Below are 22,055 nucleotides of genomic sequence, written 5' to 3' on the forward strand. Positions count from 1 at the left end.
TCTAACACTCCTTATTTCTGTTTTAGGAAAATGAACTGAAGGATGCTGTGCAAGAAAAGAGTCGCTTGAGCCATCAGTATGCAAGTGTGTCCCAAAAAGCACTGCAATATGACCAGGTAACACCATGGGCACAGATCTCCTATGTTCATTAGTTACAGAAAAATTATCCTGCTGATAAAAGTAGATTGTATAGTAATTTTTTTCTGATTTTCTTCCTTCTAATTGAGAACTTATAATAGTTTAATTAAAAATAAATCATAAAAAATTATTGTATTCAGAAATGTTATTTTCAGGTTATATTTTAAGACACTAATAGATGCATATTTAAGACACTTTAAATGCATATTTTCTTTATATTGTAAAAGACATTAAGCTTTGGTAAAAAGATTTCAGTTATTTTGATAAGACTTGATCGTAAAATTCTCTTATTTTTCTGAAAAATACTGATAGAAATAATTAACATGTTGTAACTATTTTTCATACCCTTCTGCTTATTTCTTTGTACTTTTAAATTTCTCAGTAAAATATACCAGGTCCTGACATAAAAAGTCCCTTAATACTAAGCATTTTTCTTTGTGCCTGTCATGGGACAAAGGCTGTATTTCTGAGGCTATATCTGTGGCAAATCCTGCCTGTTGTGACTAGCATGGAAGCAGAGCTGGTTGGTGTTCCTTACCTCACCACATTAGCATTCAGTGGAAGAAGCATCATCAAGCAGCCACTTTTACAAGGCTACATTTAGCTAAAAATAAAACTCCAATCTGGCATTTCTAAAGGCTTAAGTGAGTTGCTCAGCAACCTTATTCATATCAGAAGAGCTGTAACTCACATAGGCTCTCATGAAAGTCCATCCTCAAAGCTTTCAGAAGAGTGGTAGCTCCATGCTGTGACATCTGTGTGTGTGTGTCACAGCCCACTGCTGCATTTCCAAACCAAAGGAGGTCTGATTAAGTCCCTGAGACAATGCAGATTTCTAAAATTCATCAATAGCTGTGCATGTTCTCTACATTTTGTGTTTAGCACCTGGGACTGAAGCAGACCTGAAATCTACTGTTGTTGAGAAATTATTTTCTTTTCTTTTAAAAAAAAGACAGTGTAATAATGCTTTATGATAGGAGGAAGCCATGTGTGTCATAGCATCACTTCATTTTATTCATCCATCTGCCTCAAACTGCTTCCTTTTCTAATGTTTTCCTCCTGTGTTTTTTTTTTACACATTACTCTTTACTTCATGAGATACATAAAGAGAAAGTCTTGCTTAGGCAGTTTCATATTCTATCTGACACAGGAAGAGCAAGCAGTGTTATTGCAGTGAGGGATCAGTACCCTGGTGATGCTAAAAATATTAGGTTTTATTATCAGAAATGAAGAACTATGTGTATGGATGTAATAAGGATTTATTATAGGTAACACTTACCATAGTGAAGATCTTGAGGTACATTGAAAAACCTATGAAAAGCTATTTAAAATATAAATGTAAAATGTCAATCTTTGACACATAAACCCCTAACCTAGTAGTAAAATCACCTTCTACTGTTGTAGTATCAGTGTTTTTCATTTTATTGGTGTTTCTTTTTGCAAATATATTAAATATTGTGAAAGGCACAGTGCAACAATTCTGCTTGGTTATGCCACTAATTTAATTTCACAGCCTCAGTAGTATCCAAGACTTGCTTTAAGTGTGCCCTCTCACTTTTAACAATTTAACAATGTGTGCAACCTTTGCAATATACCTTGAATGTAAACAAACTTTGTGTTTGTCTTCTGTCTTAATAACTTTCCTGAAGGGAATTACTTGGATTGTGCAGTTTAATTGCATTTTAATACTCAGAAAGTATAAAACTGCACAATTTTAGATATGGAGTTTGGAGCAGAATTCTAACAGAGTTAGGGCTTATCCCTCAAGGGGAAAACTTACCTAAAAAAGTTCTTTTTCACTCTTGAGAGCTGGACTGGAAAACAAGCCAACTTTATCCAAGCAAGTGGGACTTGGAGAAGTGTGCATGCATTCTGATATGTAGCACAAATTACTATTCATTTTTGCAGTGTCGTTGCTGAAATTTGACTCTAGAAGGGAGTAGATATGAGGTTAACAACCTTTAAATCCACAAAATATAGAATTGTGCATAACTTACATGGTTTAGTTATGGTACTCTGCACTACAGAAATAAAAGTTGCATTCCTGGAATGACATATTTATGAAAAAATTTTGTGTCCCCAGGAGTGCTGTGACACTGGTCTGTCACTGTTTTTCCTCCTCATCTGAATATTTAATGGCTAGTGTTTTTATGTAAAAATGGCATAGACATTACACATTCAGAATTTATTTCCACAGTAATTTCTGTATGTTTTCTGATAATATATTGTATGAGAAATTGGTAGGTTGCTGAAGTCTAGAATAAAGGCAGATGCTGTGTTATAAGGCTTATGAAAGTTTTCATCAATTAAATGAATGTTTGGTTCTCTTTGGGTATGCTGGTTTTCAATGAGAAGCTTCTGTTTAAGTGTTAAGAAGTGGAAGACACTTCAGCAGCATTCTGGCCTTTGTAACTGACTCAAATAAGGTCATATTTAGTAAGTGTGAAGGTATGGGATGAAAATAGATTGGTTGATGCATTGAACAGAGAAACATTAGAGATGAAAATGTTCCCTTTTTCTGCCATTAAATTAGAACCATTTATGATGCCATTCTATTTAGGTCAACTGTTTTGCCACTGGGAACACTGATGCTTTGATGTGCTCTGTAATTCAAGTTTATGTATATCCCATATGCTCCTGAACAGCCTTCTTGCAAAGAGCATTAAATTCACATTTAAAAACAAATGTTGTCTAACAAACAAAGAAAATAAGATTATGGACTCATCAAGTTTATACTGCCTTATGGGTTATAAAGAAGTGTATGTCACAGCATTCTATGAGATACAAAATCTTCAGAGAAAAAAGTCTGGCAAGGATGCCCTGTAGAAATAATAAAAGTTGTCAGAGTTGCTGGAAGTAATGAGAGTAATTCTTGGAAGGTGGTTTAGTAGGTTTGCTGAATGGAAATATTCACAGAACTTTGTTTGAAAGTGATCTGCCCCAAAAGAAAATAAACAAACTATCAGAGCCATTTGTGTATTCCTAAGCTTTAACTAATTTATGTTATGTGTTTTGATAAAAGATCCTGAGATGTGTAAAGTACTGACAGTCCTATCTGTCTCTGATTCATCTCTTTCCAAATTTATATTGGCAGCCTGATGGGTTCCGTTTGTTCTGGTAGCCCCTTCACGGGCAGCAGCGAAATGCACACAACAGAAAGGTATTGTTCTCACTAGACCCCAGTATTCAGACTATGATGACCAGTAAGTTTTAGAAAACTCTTCACAAAGGTAAACAGTTGGTATCAACTGTTTTAGAGACAGGGGAAAACTGAAACCTAAGGAAAATAACCTTTTCTTGACACTTCTTCAAAATATTTTACTTCCTTCATCCTCAGTGGATTAGCTGAAAATCACAGTGACAAAATTGCATCTTTGATGGTGATACCTCCTTGCTCCTTTTTTCTTCTTTATAATTCTTCAACAATATACATTGTCTGATTTGAGCAATGAAATACAATACAAAGGATGCAGGAGGTTAATAGATCCTGAAAATCCATTGTTTCTGTAGCTATGAAGAAATGAGGAATGAGGAAAAGAATAATCCATGAACAGAAAAAAAAATTCTGCAGTTGACAATAATTGCATCAGTTCGTGTGGAAAACATGATTTGTTCCATTTTCCTCTTTCTTTTTTCTAGTCCAATGCACTCTTAAGGGCCCCTTACAAAGGGGAGTACAAGGGCTGTCTGCAACCATTTAGGTTGTTTGGTCCATGGCAAAATTTGCAAGTTAACAAGCTGGAGCCAGAAGGCAAATAGAAATGCTGACTCAGTTTCCAAAACTTTAGAAAGATATCCAGGAGATATCCATGTCAGAGATTGCTTAATGCTATTTGTTCTTTAAAAACACCAAGAAGTTACAGTAATCAAATCAAATAAAAAAAAAGTACTGGTCACTTCCTGAACTGAAGTTAAAAGGAGACATGAGCTGCACCAAGATAAAAGCCTCTGCCTTATCCCAATACTTTGTACTGCTTTGCCTTTCCTTAGTAGTCTTGCCAGCATTGTTTGTGCTTCTGTGCTGTTAACAAAGGAAAACATGCTTCTTGGAACACTATCCACTAAAAATATTATTGCTCTTTCTTTTGCTTTCATACCTTCTGTCAACATTGCAGGGAAGTAGAAATAGTATGTGAACATGATGTATTTTTTTAGCCCCTCATTGAACATTCCCTTCCATTTTTTTACGCTCCTTTCCTATTTTCTCTTTGATTTCAACATGCAGAAATGTTTGTGTCAGGTACAGTTGTCCCTTCACTGATTAGCTGCTTGGGAAATAATCACATTTTAATTTTTCTAGGTAAAATCAGACTATGACCATCTTAGAGAAACCCTTCTCAGAGTGACCAAAGAACGAGATTTGGCTGTAAAGGGAAAACACCAGCTCCAAGCCAAGCTGGAGAACTTAGAGCAGGTCCTAAAGGTATGTATAATGCTGTAAAGCTCAGTCTTCTGATACTTCTGTACCTTGTTCAGTGTTCCTGATGTTGATACAGTCAGTCACAGAAGCATAAGTGCATTGCAGACTAGGGAACTGAATGCCCTAGTTAAGATAAGACCTATGGAATAAACCAGGCACAATCCTGGTTGGGGGGGTTTTAATTGCTGTGCCAGGGAAGGACGATGCTGGAGTGAAGGAATCCTGTCTGCTTTCCACAAGACCATGACAATACTAATGTTACTGAGAGATACTTTTAGGTTAACACAGAATTATTTAAACTAAACTATTTTAAAGTAATTATTACATAGTAAGGCTGGAACAGATGGTCCTTGAGGTCCCTTCCAACCTGGCATTCTAAAATTCTATGATTTTCTGACTTGAAATTCCATGAACTATAGATCCTGAAATATGTATTCTCGGAAACAGAGAATTTAAAACTGAGGAGAATCAGATGATGTGTTGCAATCTGTTTCTTCATTGCATTTTATAGATAAACTGTATGGTCACAGTAGTAATTATTTGTTGATCCCTGCAAAGGACTAGAAATCTTCTGTAGTAGCTGTTGTAAAAATAGTAATAACTTAATGATATCAAAATATGCTGTACCAAATCTGGCACTAAATCTTGATAGAGGGAAATGAGATCTTTGGATTTTTTTCCAGACAGTTAAAGGTTTTAATCAAACGTGCAAATGATGTGATTGTCTCACCATTTCTTGAGTATAAGAAATGCAGTGATGCTCCATCTGTGTCAAGGTTTACATAAGAACTGATGGAAGTTGCTGAACTCATTAAATGTAGCTTCATGCTAATTTAAATTATGAGTAACACTGGTTAGCAAAATAGGTTATGTTTATTCAGATGAGAAGAGAATCAAAACCATTATTTTTGGTCATTATTAAAGACTGAGAATAGAAATTTCCCATTACCAGATCCATTTAACTCTTGTACACTATGCACAGTTCAGAAATGTCTGTTCAAAACAATGAATCCTCACAAAAGTCCTAGAAAACATTCCATTGTTGGCAGTCAAAACTGGTGAATTGGAAAATCTTTGATTTTTTTGTTGTTGTTTTAAATCAACACCTCAAATGAAAATAAATAAATCCCAAGCAGAGGACCAAGGAAGCATTGGAGACATTGCTATTTCCTTTGCAAACATATCCAGATTGTGAGAAGCCTGCCTTGCTGTACTCTCCCTCTTTGTTATGAGTAGCATGTAGCAGAGAATAGCAGCTCATTAATGGTTAGCAGTATGCTTGATAAATTTTTCTCCTGTACACAAAAAGAGATATTTTTGGCTGTCTTGTCAATTTAATCCATGCATTTGTGTTCCCAAGTGTTGATTCCTAATATGTTTGTGTGTAATAACTCATGATACTGCAGATAAGACATTGTGCCTCTGCTCTGAGTACTAGGGGAATAATAGCTAATTTGGAAAATAAAAATCTTTAATACCAGTTTCACCAGAGAAGAGATCAGAATCTGTGAAGAGATCTTTCTTAACACCTATTTATTAACAGAGTGTATGGAAGCTCCAGTAATATTGGGAGAATAATACTAACCTGTAATGAAAAAGATTTCTATCTGTAAAGGGTATCTTGACGTTGTTCAGCTTGTGCTCTTCCCAAGAACCTTTTCATATTGCTTTGAATCACTAGCAGCAACTCTATTTCAAAAGTTGTTTTTGAATATTGTAGAGTCTCTGTTGTCCAGCTCCACCTGTGTTAGTTTTGGTCTCATTTCCTATAAATAACAGGCAGAAATTAGCAAATGTAAGCTATTTTTTTGGGTCATCATTTGCAAAACAAAGTACAAAACTATGATATCCTAGATAAAGAGGCATTTAGGGAATTGTCAATCTGATTTTTTTCCCAAGCTTTAATTTTTCAGCACAATGTCACTTAAAAACATGTGCCTGATGGATAAGATGGATACTGTTCACTTGTGCATCCCAGAGGCCATACTGATGGCAGTGGCAGAGTCACACAGAGATTGCTGTCAAAATGCCTGAATTTAGCATTAACAATATTCCCCTAAGTTCTGGCCACATGCAAATCCTATCCAGTTTCCAGCTTGCCTGATCCCAGAGAGCTTTCCTGTTGGAAGGAACGTGTGCATGCCTGGGAATGGCAGCAGATTTGGCTGCAGGTAGAGGATGTTGGAGCCTTCTGAGAGTTTTTGTGCTTCCTTTGACACAGCATATGCGAGAGGCTGCTGAACGGCGGCAACAGCTGGAGTTGGAGCATGAGCAAGCCTTGGCTGTCCTCAACGCCAAACAGCAGGAAATTGAGCTCCTGCAGAAGGTAAGTGGAGAAAGGGAAAGGCAGGTGAAGCAGCAAATCCCAGAACACAGGTCAGAAAACACAGCTTCTGGTTTAAAGGAACTTAAACCACGGCTGCCAAACTGACTGCTGTGCTGGGCTGTTCTGCGTGACTGCTGATACAGTGTGAACAAGTGGGTGTTGGATTGACATGGCTGTACTGATGGATTTATAAATGTTTATGCCAGGGAAAATTAGCCTGGCCAGTATATGTGAGTCCTTGTATTTTCCAACAGGGAGAAAGGTACACCAATACATGTATTTCCTCTCTGTTTCCATTGCTTCCCACAATACTGGGCTCAGGAATATTTGTATATTTCTTGAATGTCAGGAAGGAACTGTCTTAATTTCATGATAATCAAAAGATGGGAAATGCACCATTTTTTCAGTTTCCTGGAACAGTTATACTTTCTCACTGACTATATTTGGTTAAGATTTCCTTAACTTCCTTTTCCAGACACACGATTCTAACTACCTTTCTCCACTAAATTAAATTAAAATAAATCCTTGTTGAGGTACTTGCACATCGAAGTTATATTCTTTTTTAAGAACTAAGCAATTAAGTACCAAATTTTCAAGCTCACTCTCTAATTCACAAATCACTTAAGATGTCTAGTTTTTTTACACTGTAACTTCTCAATATTCATTACAATAAACATGGTATTGCATTTCAGTCTTACCAAAATCACTCCAGTTTTCTCAATACTAATGTTGATTTTTCCAGTTGCTTATGGAAATAATAATAGTGCTAATGATAATTTGGTAAGGAATTGGCATAGAAGGACATTCTCAGAAGAATAAAAAGAAGTATCTAAATATAGTTTGCTTGAAATAGAAAGCTTCTCCTGATTAAATGAAATATTAATTTTCTTTGTTAATTTTCTTTTCGCCTTTCACAATGAATCTATTTAGGCATATTTCACAATGCCATTTCTAGCTATATTCAACTGTTGCACTTGAACTTCCACATAAATGTTGCACTTAAATTTCTTAGGAAAGCAAATAAATCAAATAAAGTTACAGACTTTCTTCTTGATAAGCTTTGTCATATTCTTCTAAGAAATCCACATTACATGGCTCTACAATACTGTTTTCTGCATTCTTTTTTCTAATCTTTAGCATGATAGACTTCAAGTACAAAAAAAGTTGTATTGTAATTGGTGTTTATTCAGTGCAGCTAGCTCAGCATCTGTAGCCAGTGATTAAATTCTTGTTCAGTGGATCTTACAGAGCATGGAACACAAGATCATTTATGCTAAAAATTACTATCTAATTATCATTCACTGCTATGTTCTATAATTGTAGCTTAGAATTCCTATGCTGAAATCCACCATAACAATTCATCTATGCATTACTTAGTAGAAACATTAAAGGAATAATTCTTCCCTCTTACTGGTTTCATTCATTAGCCTGAAATATTCCTCCTAGGACTTTGCACAGACACTCATTTTCACCCAAAAATATCTTATTTTTTATGGGATTAAGTTGCTATTCTATCTTTTCTAATATATTTAATGATAAATATTGTAAATGAACATCCTACCCATCACACCTCTTGGCAAAATCTACATGTGATATTCATTATATATTCCACTCAAAAAGAAACAGAGGGGGTTTCAATACATATGTTGCTTTTCAGCACTTCCAAGCTCAGATTCTTTTTCGTTTTTCTTCATTCTTTTTATTCATCCTTTTCAACATTATAATGTAGTGTATATTGTCAGAACAATTATTAAATAAATCTGCTGCCTCAGTAAAGCTCACATTTCATCCAAAGCTGACCTTCCAATGTGTACCTATACATCTGTGTTCAAGTCTTTCTTCATTTTTTTTTTTAATTATTAGATTTATGTAATTACTTGAAAAAATACCTGGACATGACAGCAGTAACTCTGGGTGCTAACAGGATGACATTTTGCAAAATATCTTGTTACTGTCATAAAGTTACTGATGAACCAGAGAAACTCTCACTTATCAAAGCAATTTCCTGGTACAGTCTGGTACATTTGCTGTCACATTTTGATATTAGAAATAAAAATTCATTGTGTTTTTCATATAGGGACAGACTGATCAGATTTTCAGCCTAACAGGAAGAACATAATATTGTTCACCAGGGTTTGGTGTTAATAAGGAATCGAAGGGGCTTTTTCTGGTAGTTTGATGTGAAAAAGCAACAGCTAGTGATGCAAGTTTTCTAATCATTTATCAGGAACTCATACGCTGGCGAGATTTTATTAAACTTGTACTGATGGATAACACCAGGCTTCCTATTACTTGTCAAATGTTTGCTAATGCTTCTGGAGCCAATATTCTGTCAGGTGCTAGCAAGAAGACTTACTACTGTAAAATGAAAAGAAATATGAGTACCCCTGCAGTCCAAATGAGACTTTATTCCCATGCATGACAGTGAGGCATCGTTTGGCTGTATGTTTTATGGCCTGACCTAGCTTCAGCTGAAACCAGTAAAGGGGTAAGGTTGTTTTCACAGATAGGAATATGAAGAAAATACTTAGAGGACAATGAAGTTAACACAGCTGTGTTGGTGTCCATCATGGGAGCATCTGGGCCGTTAGATTAAGAAGTCCCTGGGGTGTTGCACTCTGCTAATTTGGAGGATAATGCTTTTTCTCTAGTGAGGAATGTGCAGAATGTGGTCTTTGGGTAGCTGAAAGGTGAAGTTAGTGCATTGCACTGCTGGCAGCCTGCTCCAATGGTTTATAAAATCTTTTGCTTATCTCGGTCAAAGCTATAAAGAAGATAGTGGAATCTTAAATGGAAGTAAAGGAGGAAAACACAAAGTTTCTAACTTTTCCCAAGCAAAAATACCAAATTTCTGAGCTGCATGAAATAGTTTTCTGCTCTTATTGATTCCCTCTTTTTTTTCTTTGACTCAGTTAACTGGGCCCTAAAAGTTCCATTCCATCTTACAGAAAACCTTTCTTCTGCTTGTCTTGAAGTATTCTGTGAGCTATTTACTTGGATGATGAATACTGTTTTGCATATAAAGAATGAGCTTAATTTTTGTGTTGCTTTCTCCTAGCTGGTCTTAATATAAATCTCCCGCAATGTAGAATAACAAGTTAATTTTTCAGTTTTAATTTGGAGGAATTCAGACAGATTTCTTATGTGCTCTTGCAGTGTGTTGAGCATGCTTGTCTGAGTTAACAAAATACCAGTGCTATTAAGCTTCACTGAGATTTAATCTCCTAAAAATAAGCAGTTATTTCAGTGGCTTGGAACCAAAGCACTACAGTAATATTGACAGATCCATCCCTTCAAGACTATAATTGGCTTTGGATTTGAGTACAGAGTTTGTTACTTTATGTGGTTAGAGCATACTGTATGTGGCATGATTAATTTATTTTTCTCTCTTTCTCCTCTTTTTATTCTAAAAACAAGGCTCAGGTTGAAGCTAAGAAGGAACATGAAGGAGCAGTTCAGTTGCTAGAGGTAAGGAGATATCCCCCACCTTTGGTTGTGTAGGTTCCATTCTGAATGTGGTAACTTTACAGTTATCTGTTCTTTATTAATGTTCTTTATTCTTTCATGCAAAATAGGTTTTCACTGATAACCTTTTCCTCAGACAGCAAATAATGGTAGTTATTATAGTTACTAAGGCTTAACACACTGGACATATTATAAAGAACACATGAGACCATAGATTGATTATAGCAAGTGTTGCCAACATTTCACTTAGAATTCTTCCTTTAGCAGGAAGTAATTTCTAGTCTTTTTACCTTCTCACAGTAGCTCTTCTTTCTGTGTAGTTCTTGCTGGCCATGTGTTAATGGAAAGTGGGCTTTTATGCATTTTAAATGCATTTTAAAGATGCATTGATCATCTTTAAAAGATTTTTTAATTGTTTATTTATAATATTCCCACAAAGTTTTAGTCATATGCTTTCATTATCATCATATCTATTGTTTGTTTTGCCTTTATGAATATAAGATTAAAATATTATTTCATGTCTGGTGGAAAGTACATGATGCAGGAAAACATAAGTAGAAAAAAAGCAGGCAAGTGATTAGTTACCCCCTCAAATTAATAAAAATTCCTAGTTAGATGATTTGTCTGCAACCTCCAACTTGCATTAACCCCCATCAAGGTTTCCTAAGCTTTTGCTTTTTATTGCCCTAAACCCATTAATTTTTAGCATTTTATTTAATCTGCCTTTTGCACTTTTCAGACCAGCAGTGGTATTGATTTCTGATACATTCTAAAGCGTGGATTATGTTAATGCATGTTTTTACACGTGTTAACTAATATGTTTTGCTTTGAAATGTAAAAAAAGTGTTCAAAACTGTTTTTATTTCTTTATTTCACATATCTTTGTTTACTGTGTCTTGTTTGGAATTTATTGCTTTGCACTTCATCCAGAACACCTTGGACAGCATGCAGGTATTTTAGGGCATAAATTCTCCTTTCTCTGTCCTGAATCCTGCACTTTTCCCTTAAAAATGAGTACAGTAGTCCTGCCTCACCTTGCATGGAATGTGTGCTAGAACCATTGTTATGCAAGCATGCTTGGCACTTATTTGCCTAATACTGAATCACTAAAATAAAAATTTTATTTCTACAAGAGATTAATCTTCAAATATAGCATGACTTAATGAGAACTCAGACTGTTTCAGAAAGTTAATTTCTTATGAGCATGCCCAGTAAGAATGGTTTGGTAGTTTATTCAAGACTGTAGCTTTCTGACTGTGGATTTTGTCTGAATTCAGATTGTTTCCTTTTTTAGTACAAAGATAATTTTTCGTGCTGTTTTCACCTGGGGTTGATTTATTGAGCCACATACTGAAAGTTGTTGCTGCTACATAAACCATTAAACTGTGAAATGTATTTCTGTAGCAGAGCAAGCCAGCTAATTACTAGTCTGAATTCATGCCTGTCCACCTGGAAATTTGTTCATCATCCTATCTGTCTTGTGCCAACAGTATCTGTCTTGTAATGGATGTAGTCTGCTTTGTTTTCAATTTAAAAAGCTTTTTGAGAAATAGCACTATGTATTATAGGAGAAACTTGGCAAGTCCCAGGTGATGTCCATTCAATATGATCTGCAGCAGAGAGTGTCTTGCAGCCATTGCTATAGGCAGATCCACTTTGGAGAAGATGTAGATTTGGTACCTCTGTGCTGCCATCATTAGGACAGGCTGTGTGGGCAGAACCCTGACATGGAATAAAAACTTAGTAGTTCTGAGAGCATAAGCACAATCCTCACTCTGCAGTGGCATACTTGAATATGTAGATTTTCTGCAGGGAGGTAAGTCTGGCTGGCTAACAATGAACCAAACACCTGCCTTAAGTCAAGAAAAGAAGATGTGTATGGGGATGCCTCCTGTCAGTACTATTGTAGAACTTAGGGCAGTTTGGCTTTACATAGTAGCAGCTTCTTGCTCACTTCTAACTTGCAGCCTTGAGTAAAAGAAAATTAAAGTAAATAAAGGCATTTTTCTTCCAAGCTTTGCACTGTTGTGAGAGAATAACTTGAAGATTCTAGATACTCAAAACAAGGCATATGTTGAAATGCAAATGGCTTTTAAATTAATTAATAGTAATAATATGTAAAATTTAATTTTTGCAAAACATATTTTAAGGCAGCCTTAGCATCTTGTTGGGGTCTGGATTGTGATGCTGTTATTTTTCATTTTATGCTAGAGTTTCCATAACTGCATGTGGAAAGGTCAGTATATATTCTTAGAGAGTTGAACAGCTCATCCTTAAACTTTTAATTAGAAAGAGAGGATCAAAAAAAAAAAAAACAAACCAAAACAACTTTACAGCTTTGTTTGTTTTTAAAGTTTTCTTAAAATTATACATAGATGCCTTATTCATGCAGCAAATTAACAAGGAGAAAAAGCTCACATTTTGGTTGCTGTAAGCCACAATGAAAAGATTAAACACAAAATTCTAAGCATTTAATGTTTTTGTAAAACTCCCACAATGTCTCTGTAGCTCATTGTTTCCTGTTTCATAGTCAGTCAGATAGATACCCAGAGACTTCTTTAGCAAATCTAAATTAATTTGTTTTATGAATAAAGAAAGGTACAATATCCTCTAAATTTCATGTAGCTTTAAGAATGTAATCAAAAAAGGAAACCAGCAGTGCTAAGTCCCTGAGAGAAAATTTGGATTTTTGTGATCTGCTGGGAACTGTGTCTTCTGTTTAGCTGTGCTAAGATCTTTGTATAGGTGGTATGTAATATATGTGCTTTTTTTAATATGTGATACATGCACATTTTTCTTTTTAAGAAGTGCTAGAGCAGTTGAATGAATGTAACTGGTAGCCAGGTGTCCTTTTTCAGTGCAGTTGTCTAACCAGGCATGTACTATAAAGGGGTTTTTAATGAAGGAAAGTGATGTTTGCTCATCATAAAGCATCAGATTAGGGTATATAATGCATTAGCTTTATCTATAAGGAGCCAGTTACTGCTACTTCTGCTTGCAGTGTTTGAGTCACAGCACATGAGTGCTCCCTAGGTTTCAAATGGCAGCCTTGCTCTGGCACATCTCCAGAGTACAGACAATTGTTTGTCCCTGCATGAAAATCAGACCTCACAAATTCTCTTGATTCTTCAGTCTTTGCAAAAGGTTTATATGCTCTTTCCTAACTCTCTGGACATTTTAGATTTGTGGGTTTTTTTCTCTCCAGGAATATCTAGTAGTGTATGCAAACAGATATATAGCCTGTTTGTGAATGCAGGTTGACATTTGAATGCATTATATTGAAAACATTATTATATCCTTAATTTAGCTGGTACAATGAATGTGCAGGTTTGGATAAAAGGGTTTTCTCATGTTTCAGAGTCTTCACTACTCCGTATTTGTATTTTGAGTAAAAATTGTAGAAGAAATCCTGAATTCCCATGTCATTCTGTCCAGTGATTTATTTTTTTTTTTAGCACAGCCAAAAATACTATTGAGGAATTTCCAGTTTAGAAAGTGGGGATGAGAGGCATACTACTGAAAAGCTTAGTTCCAAATGTGGGCAAAACTTTAAGGGAGAAAAGTGAGATTTTCTCTCTGGTCTCAGTCAGGTGTCTGTATTCTGTCTTGCTGGTGCAGGCCAAGGTCCGAGAGCTAGAGGAGAAATGCCGGACCCAGAGTGAGCAATTTAACCTCCTGTCCAGAGAACTGGAGAAGTTCCGACAGCAAGCAGGGAAGATTGATCTCCTGAGCAGTAACTCCGTGGCATCCTCAGATATCTCTGGTTCTCCTGGTAAATCTCTGTCCCAGTTAATGAATGGAATAGCCACTTCTATAGGCAAAGGTAAGGAGCAGTATTTTATTTACGGGTATCTGTGCTCCCCTCTAGGCTTTAAGATGCAACTCAGTGGTGAAAATAAGAGTTTAATTGTACAAATGGAGGATAGAATTCACTTCTCTTCCTGTTTTGTGACTTGTTTAAATTTCAGAGTTACTCATAAGCCTTTCTGAAGTTGTTCTATTTGGGCACTGCTGTAAGCAAAATTCTCTGTTACTGGGTGTAGTGATGAGAAATCTGTTCAGTGTTAAAGTGATATATTCCTTATGTAAATACCTATTTTGGCTGGAAGACTGTCTGCATATACAGGCTTTGTTGGAAAGCTCTCACTGTTTGAGGGACAGGAGCTGATCTGCTGTCTCATGGAAGTAGCAGTTAATGGAGAAATAAAGCATAGAGAGATCCCCACAATGCAGTAGCTGTTACATAACAGAAACTTGTAAATAGAGCTGGGTAGAAAATGGGAAAACTGAATGGAATACTTTGGCAAACAGGAAAATGTTTCTTGTTTAGTTGCATGTGTTCAGCAGAAAATAGACATGTCTCTATAAACAACTGGAAGTCAAACATTTTTTAAAATTAAAAGATCAGTGGAAACAAGTGTTGTCTAGAGAAAAAAAAAATTCTATCACAAAGAGATTTTCATGGGATATATTTTATCAGACCTGGACTGGGGTAATATCTACAGTTGTTTATTGAACTCTGGAAATGTGTGCTTAAATTTGAACAGGTAACTGCCAGGTGTTTCAGAAACACAGAAGTCACAACAATAATATTGTTGAGTTTTAAAATAAATGGAGAATTTAAAGAAAAAAAAAAAAGAGAAAGCCCATCTCTGTTGGTGTTCTTACACTCACAGTGCTAGGATTTTCAACTCAGTGTGTGTTTTTTCTAAGATCTGTGCTGAACTTTTGCCAGGTCATGTTATGTTGCCAGACGCAACTGCTTGCCCTATCTACAGAACTTTGATTCATTATTCATAAGAAAATTTAAAAGATTGAGGCAAGAGGTTACCTTAGGACACCTAGAGGTAACTTACCCCTAAATTGCTTGTTAGATTGTGTGTTACAACTACTTTGTTACCAAAGCTGAGCAGTGTGCTCACCAGCTCAGCATCACCTATGCTAGCGTAACTTCAGCTGCTTATTCTGCACAGCAATACTTGTCAGGTGATTTCCATTATTTACAGGTTCCCCCAAGGCTGCTTTAAAATAAGTATCAAGAAGAACTGGAAAAAATAAATAGTCTTGACCTTTTTTAATTTCCTCTTCCTAAGCTTCTAGAAAAATTTGGAGGCCTAGAGCTTAGAAATGACATTATTTCCCTGTTGTTCCAGATAAGCAGTTATTTTCAGTGAAGGGTGCTAAATTCAATGTGAAATGAAGTCAAAAGGAACCAAGGTGACTTTGTTTCTTTCATTTCACTTCAGTAACTTGGTACTGTGTATGCCTTGGCTTTTTGAACACATAATTTGAGCTGTTTGCAGTTTTCCCCACTGTGGTACATATTAGTTTCTAGGCTTCTCTGGAGCAAAGTGCACTAAATGGAGAATTCAGAAGGCATTACCTGCTAGCTAAAAGAATTTAGTACAATTTTCCTTAATATCAACAGGATTAACCCTTCATGTCTCTAAGGACAGGATTTTCAAAGCAGCAATTAACTTTAAAGGAAAGGTAATTAGCTGTTGAAATATCTTTTAGGCAGCTGGTGAAGGTCCAGTCTGTATCTCTGAGATGGATCTAAATAAGCCCCAATCCTGAAATGAAAATCAACTTAAGTTTTGAGGTTCTCAGTCAAACTCCCCAAATTAGCATGTTTATTCTTGAAATACTGATAGGCACAGCTTTTACAAAGCCTTCAAAACATAACAAACACATTTTCCAAGAGAGCCTTGAGTAAAAAGGCAGGAAGCACAGCTAGGTCTGTTCTGAAGTCATTTAAAGGCCTTGCTCTGTAAGCCTTTGCTCATAAGCTATTGATTTTCTGTGACTTAAGAGTTCAGCTCCTGCAGCACCAGTGTGTAAACATCAGAAATCCTTGGACAGTATTAATTCCCAGTCTGAATGGATAACAATAAAGTAATGTTGGAGCAAGTGGGCAGGATTTCTAAATATTGAAACGAACCATTTCACAGTAATGACAGTAATGCTACAGCAAGTTCTTCAAACCAGCAGTGTAATTATTTTTATTATGTGTGAGAAAGAAAGAACACAAGAGGGAACACAAGGACAGCTTTCAAAGCAAAGCAAATGACGGAAATGAGATCAGTTTCTGACCAGCTGCTTTGCCTTAATTGGTGATGTTTGAATGTATCAGGAAATGAAATAAACCTAGCCAGAATAGATTAGAATGTAAAAAGTGCACTCTAAACATATAATAATGGCACAATCAGATACAGAAACCTTAAGATTTATTATTCCTCAGATAAAAGGCTCATTTAAATGGCCTTTCCAGATAATTTAGATAGACCATAATGAATCAGCAGTTCAAATAAATAAAATGGAAAGTCTAATTTTACTACAAGTATGACCAGCTTTAATTCTGCTGAGACATTTAAATTCAGTCTGCTGCTCTTCCTTAGCTCCTTCTTTTAAAGGGTGTCCTTCAAACTTCCTCAGCAGATATTTGGCAGTCATGGGGAAATAAAGGACTTTTTGAGCTTGTATGAATTTCACAAGGGTTTAGAGACAAAACCCCCATGGCTTTATAAGGTTCTTCTCTAGTATTTAGAGAAAATGAGACATTTCTAGAAGGTGCTTTGTAAGGACTGACCATTTTTATATTTCATTTTTACATCTCATTTTTACTCTTAGTTTTTTCCAGAGGCAAATACAAAATGAAACATGAATTTTATTTTTTCCCCATAGTTTTCAGTGAGTTAACAAGTTTTTAAAGAGGTTTTATGGGTCCAATTCCTTCACATTCTGTTGTTCAAGCCCAGGGGCATCAATGAAATTGCCTTGGATAAACAAGAGAACCTAGTTTGAAATTCTTTTATATTTTGGAGGTAAATTTAGGCCAGTTCCTAAATGCAGCAATTTTTATCTGTACTTATGTATTCCCAGTCTGCAGAAGCAGACGTCCTCTATAGCAATGCTCAGCAGTTTACAGAGGTTTCAGGAGGAAGGTGTATCATGCACAGTGAATCTCAATTTTGCTTTGTGCAAAGGCATTGCTTGATAATGCTTGTGGGTTGGTTTGTTTTTTTTCCTTAAAATAGGAAGTGGGGTATCTTGAGTAGTCTGTATGGAGTTGTTAGCACCATCAGGAGCCATAGATGTGTCCAGTCTACAATTATAACTGCTACACATTTTTCTCTCCTGTCTATTAAGGACTTGAGGTAAATTTTCTATGCCTTCTTTTACAAGTGGAAAAAGTAAAATAGTTTAATATTTCCTAGAGTCTTGATATTCCTTGGAGTTCTTGATAATGTGTGCTCCTGTCCTGGTTATCATCCTGTATGTATGCAAAGCAAGGGATGTATTGTACAGGAATCTTCATGTTTTATATCTAGTGCAATTAATTTAATTACAAAGCCTGAAAAATCCGGGAGGTATGAGACCAAACGGAATTTTGAATGAATAATCACAGTTGAACCAATTATTTATAGGCTTGGCACTGAGAGGATGATGTGGAAAGCACAGTAACAGCAAACAGAAGGAGCTAAATTGACTAAAGGTTTCTGAACAGGGATGACTTTTTTATTATATGTTTGAGAAAGGTTCCAAGAATAAAAAGTGTGCCCTTTTCCAGCCTGGGGATTGCTGTAAGCGGGGCTGGTTGTAATTAATCTTTTGTATGATGACTTGTATATTCCCCTGCTGTCAAGTGCTTAAGCTGTCCTGCTGTAAATTACAGAGATGCAGAGAAAATTAATGATACTGGACTAAGGAACACATCAGAAAAACCCTCAGTGTGCTTTGGAGCTTATTCTTCTCTGCAATATGAACAAAGAGGTTCCACTGATAATTCCTGGTGATGTGTCTGAGAAGCTTGCAATTCCTTAGCAAAACATTGCTGTCCAGACTTCTGGTACAACTGGAGAGGAAATGCTGAACCTACATATATCCAGGGTCAGAAAATTAGAGCACAGGCTCATTATGTTAATGAGAGAGAAAAGAGAAGGCACTCTGCATATCTGATTGTGTCAGCAACGCCCTAGACTGTGCTTTGCTGTAACTTCTGCTGATGCTGCAAGTATAATTAGGCTCAGTTTACAATTTCCTGCTTGTTTACATGTGGTGTGGGGACTAAACTAACAGTAAAAAAGAAAAATTGCAGATGCATTTAACATTACAGCTTGTTAGTCTCTCTTGCAACCTTGGTGAAGTTGTTCTTTTTACTTGTCTACCCTCACTATTAGGCCTGGTTTTCACTTGAGTCAATAGGAGATGAGTGTAGGGCTATCTCCTTAAGTCCTTTAAATATGCAGCATAGACTGTTTCTCCTTTTTGTTTTTATGTCCCTTAAAAAGCACAATAAAAATATTCAAAAAGCATTTCTGGATATTTTTCCTTTTTTATACTCAATGTGTTCTGTTTTTTAGAAACCAGAGAGGTGGCAGTGTGATGTGTTTTAGTACTGGTGTTAACAAGGAGCTCTTAAAGAGAGGAGATCTTATATTTTCCTTAAGAAATATAAGGCTGGTGCCTTTGGAGCTTACTGCCCTGCAAAAAGCCAAACCAGTTCCCTTGATTTCAGAATAAATATCTTGCCAACCGAGTTATTAGCATTTCAGTCACTTTTTAGAAGATAAATGCACAACCTGATTCTACTTTCCAGTATATGACAGAGTCCCCAAAAGAAAAAGAAGGGTTCCAGCAGCTTTTTAGTGCTGGGCGCATCAAAGAGCATGACAGAAACTGTCTCCAAAGATAGCAAAGTGATCAGAACAACAGTGAACTTCTTTTCATTAGGGGAAGCCTTAACTTTTATAGTACCTTTACTGTCTGCATTAATTTCTATGACATATTGTTGACTTAAGTAATTTGCCAGAAAGTTGGGAACTAATAGGCTTAGCAAATTGTATTCTCTGTGGTCTACCTACCTTAGTCTTTTTCGAGAATGATTTCTAACAGGACGAGAAAATAATTCACTGCATCTTGTTAGCTGGCAGCTTCTTGTTGAGCAATGACTTATTCTCCTATGTTTTGTTCACTGACAGGTCATGAGAGTCCTCCTGGAAGTCGTTGTGTGATCTCAGAGTTTATACGACCCCTTCAAGTATCTGGAGACAAACCAGAACAATTGTCTGTCAAACCTACATTCCTGTCCAAATCAAGATCTGGTACCCCAAGATGCAGATTTGATTCAGACGTGAGTCTTTTTAATGTTTTGCTGAAAAAGTATGCTTTGGGGACAAGACTTTACCAGGGGACTGATGCAGGCTGATCCACCTGCTTTGAAAAAGTGAAGATGTGAATGTTCTCATTTTCTGAACAACTTGGGATCATGACCAGTGGGAATTTAACTGGCATTTTCAATGAAGTCTGAGCTGATATCCTATTTACACAGCACAAAAATGGGATGTATGTGAACCTGAGGCTTCTATGAAAACCTCAGCCTTCAGTATTGCATTCAGTTACCATTTTGGTAACTTATAGAAGGGCTAAATACTTAAGCCAATTTCATATAGGCATGCAGCCATGCAGATTTTACCCCTCAACTTAGTCCTGAATCCCATTCTTCATCTTAACAGAAGTAAATAAACAGAAGCTGTAAGCATTTTTTTCTGTCTGATATATATTCATTGTCACTGAACCTGTGAAAGTTGATAGAATCAAAATGTTCTGAAATGGATCACAAACCATGAGTATGTTGTAGCATATTCAACAAAATAGTAGCTTCTTGTATAGTTGAATTTCCATAGGCATATCCAAGGATTATCCAAAACTAAATACATGTGTATTTACCACAACTCACCATTACTACAAAGTGAGAACATTCACTACTGTTTTGAAGAGGCAACAGAAGAAGCAGCCTGAATAGTCAAAACAGAAAATACAGTTTAGCAATGAGACTTAGGGAAGCAGAACTAACAGCAAGGAACAGAAGAAGTGCATGTCAAATTTAATTCTCTTTTTCTGTTATTTTGAGTTACCCTTCTTTTGAGAATGTCAAACCCTATTTTGCACAGTTGTTCATTGTGTCCCTTTTGGATTATAATTATGTGATGCATACTTATATTATGCAAGCTTACAGAAATTAAGCTTCATTCTTTTTTAGATGTACCTAAGCCCAGGGGGAGAGTATATGAGTAAAAACTATAAATGGAGCATAGTGCTGTGAAATCTGAAATTAATAAGTGATATTCTGCAAAAATATATCCGCAACTTCCCTATTCCTAGTAACAAAGTCTTCTAGAATAAGAATTATTTGGTTAGCTATGCATTTTTAATAGTTAATTCAGATGAAAAGTGACTTGACTCAGCATTTTTCTGATGCACTGTGTTCCATACTGAACACAAAGTAAGGACCAGCACAGGCCTGGCAGTTGCAATTCGATATTCACTCAGTCCAGATCATAAAATTTCCCTCAATTTTTTGAGATCTGATTTTACTCTATCAAGATATCAAGAAATTGTTTGCCTGTTAGAATCTGAATTGTAGTTCTTTTTCAGCCAAAGCCCTTCTAAGTAAAATTAACGAGTTCTGTTCCATGTTAGAATGTATTTTCTTTTTTCAGTGTTGCATGTTTGCTGCCTGATTTATGTCACCTGTCAGGAAACAGTGCACAAATATTTTTGAAATAACTTTTTTCTTTTTTTTTCCCTCTACAGATGGATAATGATCAGAATTCCAATACCTCAAAGCAGAGATATTCTGGGAAAGTCCATCTTTGCATTGCCCGCTATAGGTAAAACCCCCAGATTGTTACATATATAATACATATTTGTAATATTCAACATTTGGGGTTTTTTTTCACTTTTATTTATACACTGAATTACTACCTGGAACTGATGAGAGGCAAACCTTGTCTTGTTTGCACTGGCTGCAAAATAGTGCCATTTCCACATTGTCAGAGACAGTCTGACATGGTGTGAGTCTCTTACCCACCACTGTACGAAGCCTTCTGTGTCTGGATGAGATATGAGTATGTGCCTCCTGAATTCAAAGAGAATGTCACCATCTGTTCTTATAAGCTGCTTTTTCATCGGTGCAAGGAAAATTAAAAGTTCCTTACATCTTTGCTTTGCATTTTAAAATTTCAGGTATAAATTTATGTGACTAACAATTTCTTTCAGGACTGATATGGACTGAAATACATTAGAATTTTTTTGTCTGTGAGCAGGTTGCTTTAACTGTAGCTCACTGCTTATGTGTCTGTTGAAGTTTATAAACTTGTGTAAAAGACTGCCATATAAAACAAGTGGCATATGGGGACTGGTAAAGAGCCCCACAACTGTGATTCTTTTAATTCACTTCAAAAATAAGGATTTGGCCAGTGTATTCAAAGACCTAGGTGAGAAATGTGTAAGCAAATTCTACAGAAAACGATGTGGTTTGAAGTGCATAGCACTTAACATAATAGAAGCAAAAAGATTGAACTGAGGAATTATCTTCGTGTGCAGTCTTAGAACTCTACACTTTTTTCTGATTAGTATTCAGCTGTGTGAGGTTTGAAGTGAACACACATGTTTTTCCATCTGTGCTCCACTTCAGTTACAACCCTTTTGATGGACCAAATGAAAATCCAGAGGCAGAGCTCCCTCTTACGGCAGGAAAGTACCTTTATGTGTATGGAGACATGGATGAAGATGGCTTTTACGAAGGTATTTTTTTTTTTTAAATCTGTGAATTCATGCTAATTCATGCAGATTCAAATAATTTAATCTGCCAAAGATGCTTCCATTTTTTTCCTTCATTTAATAACAAATCAGTTGCTAAAA

At 36.0% G+C, this 22,055-nt stretch overlaps 1 protein-coding gene across 2 annotated transcripts in view; it reads left to right on the plus strand.

Moving 5' to 3' along the window:
- Window positions 1–22,055, plus strand: part of RIMBP2 (RIMS binding protein 2) — a 117,898-nt gene that overhangs the window by 68,941 nt on the left and 26,902 nt on the right. For both annotated transcript variants that reach the window (XM_030460645.1, XM_030460644.1), the window contains 8 exons: window positions 27–116; window positions 4,439–4,561; window positions 6,780–6,884; window positions 10,302–10,352; window positions 13,968–14,172; window positions 19,331–19,482; window positions 20,946–21,022; window positions 21,829–21,938. In XM_030460645.1, the coding sequence (XP_030316505.1) occupies window positions 27–116; window positions 4,439–4,561; window positions 6,780–6,884; window positions 10,302–10,352; window positions 13,968–14,172; window positions 19,331–19,482; window positions 20,946–21,022; window positions 21,829–21,938 (913 nt within the window). The remainder of the gene's footprint in view (window positions 1–26; window positions 117–4,438; window positions 4,562–6,779; window positions 6,885–10,301; window positions 10,353–13,967; window positions 14,173–19,330; window positions 19,483–20,945; window positions 21,023–21,828; window positions 21,939–22,055) is intronic.

Source organism: Calypte anna, chromosome 15, assembly GCF_003957555.1.
Source record: "Calypte anna isolate BGI_N300 chromosome 15, bCalAnn1_v1.p, whole genome shotgun sequence".
Lineage (NCBI taxonomy): Eukaryota > Metazoa > Chordata > Aves > Apodiformes > Trochilidae > Calypte > Calypte anna.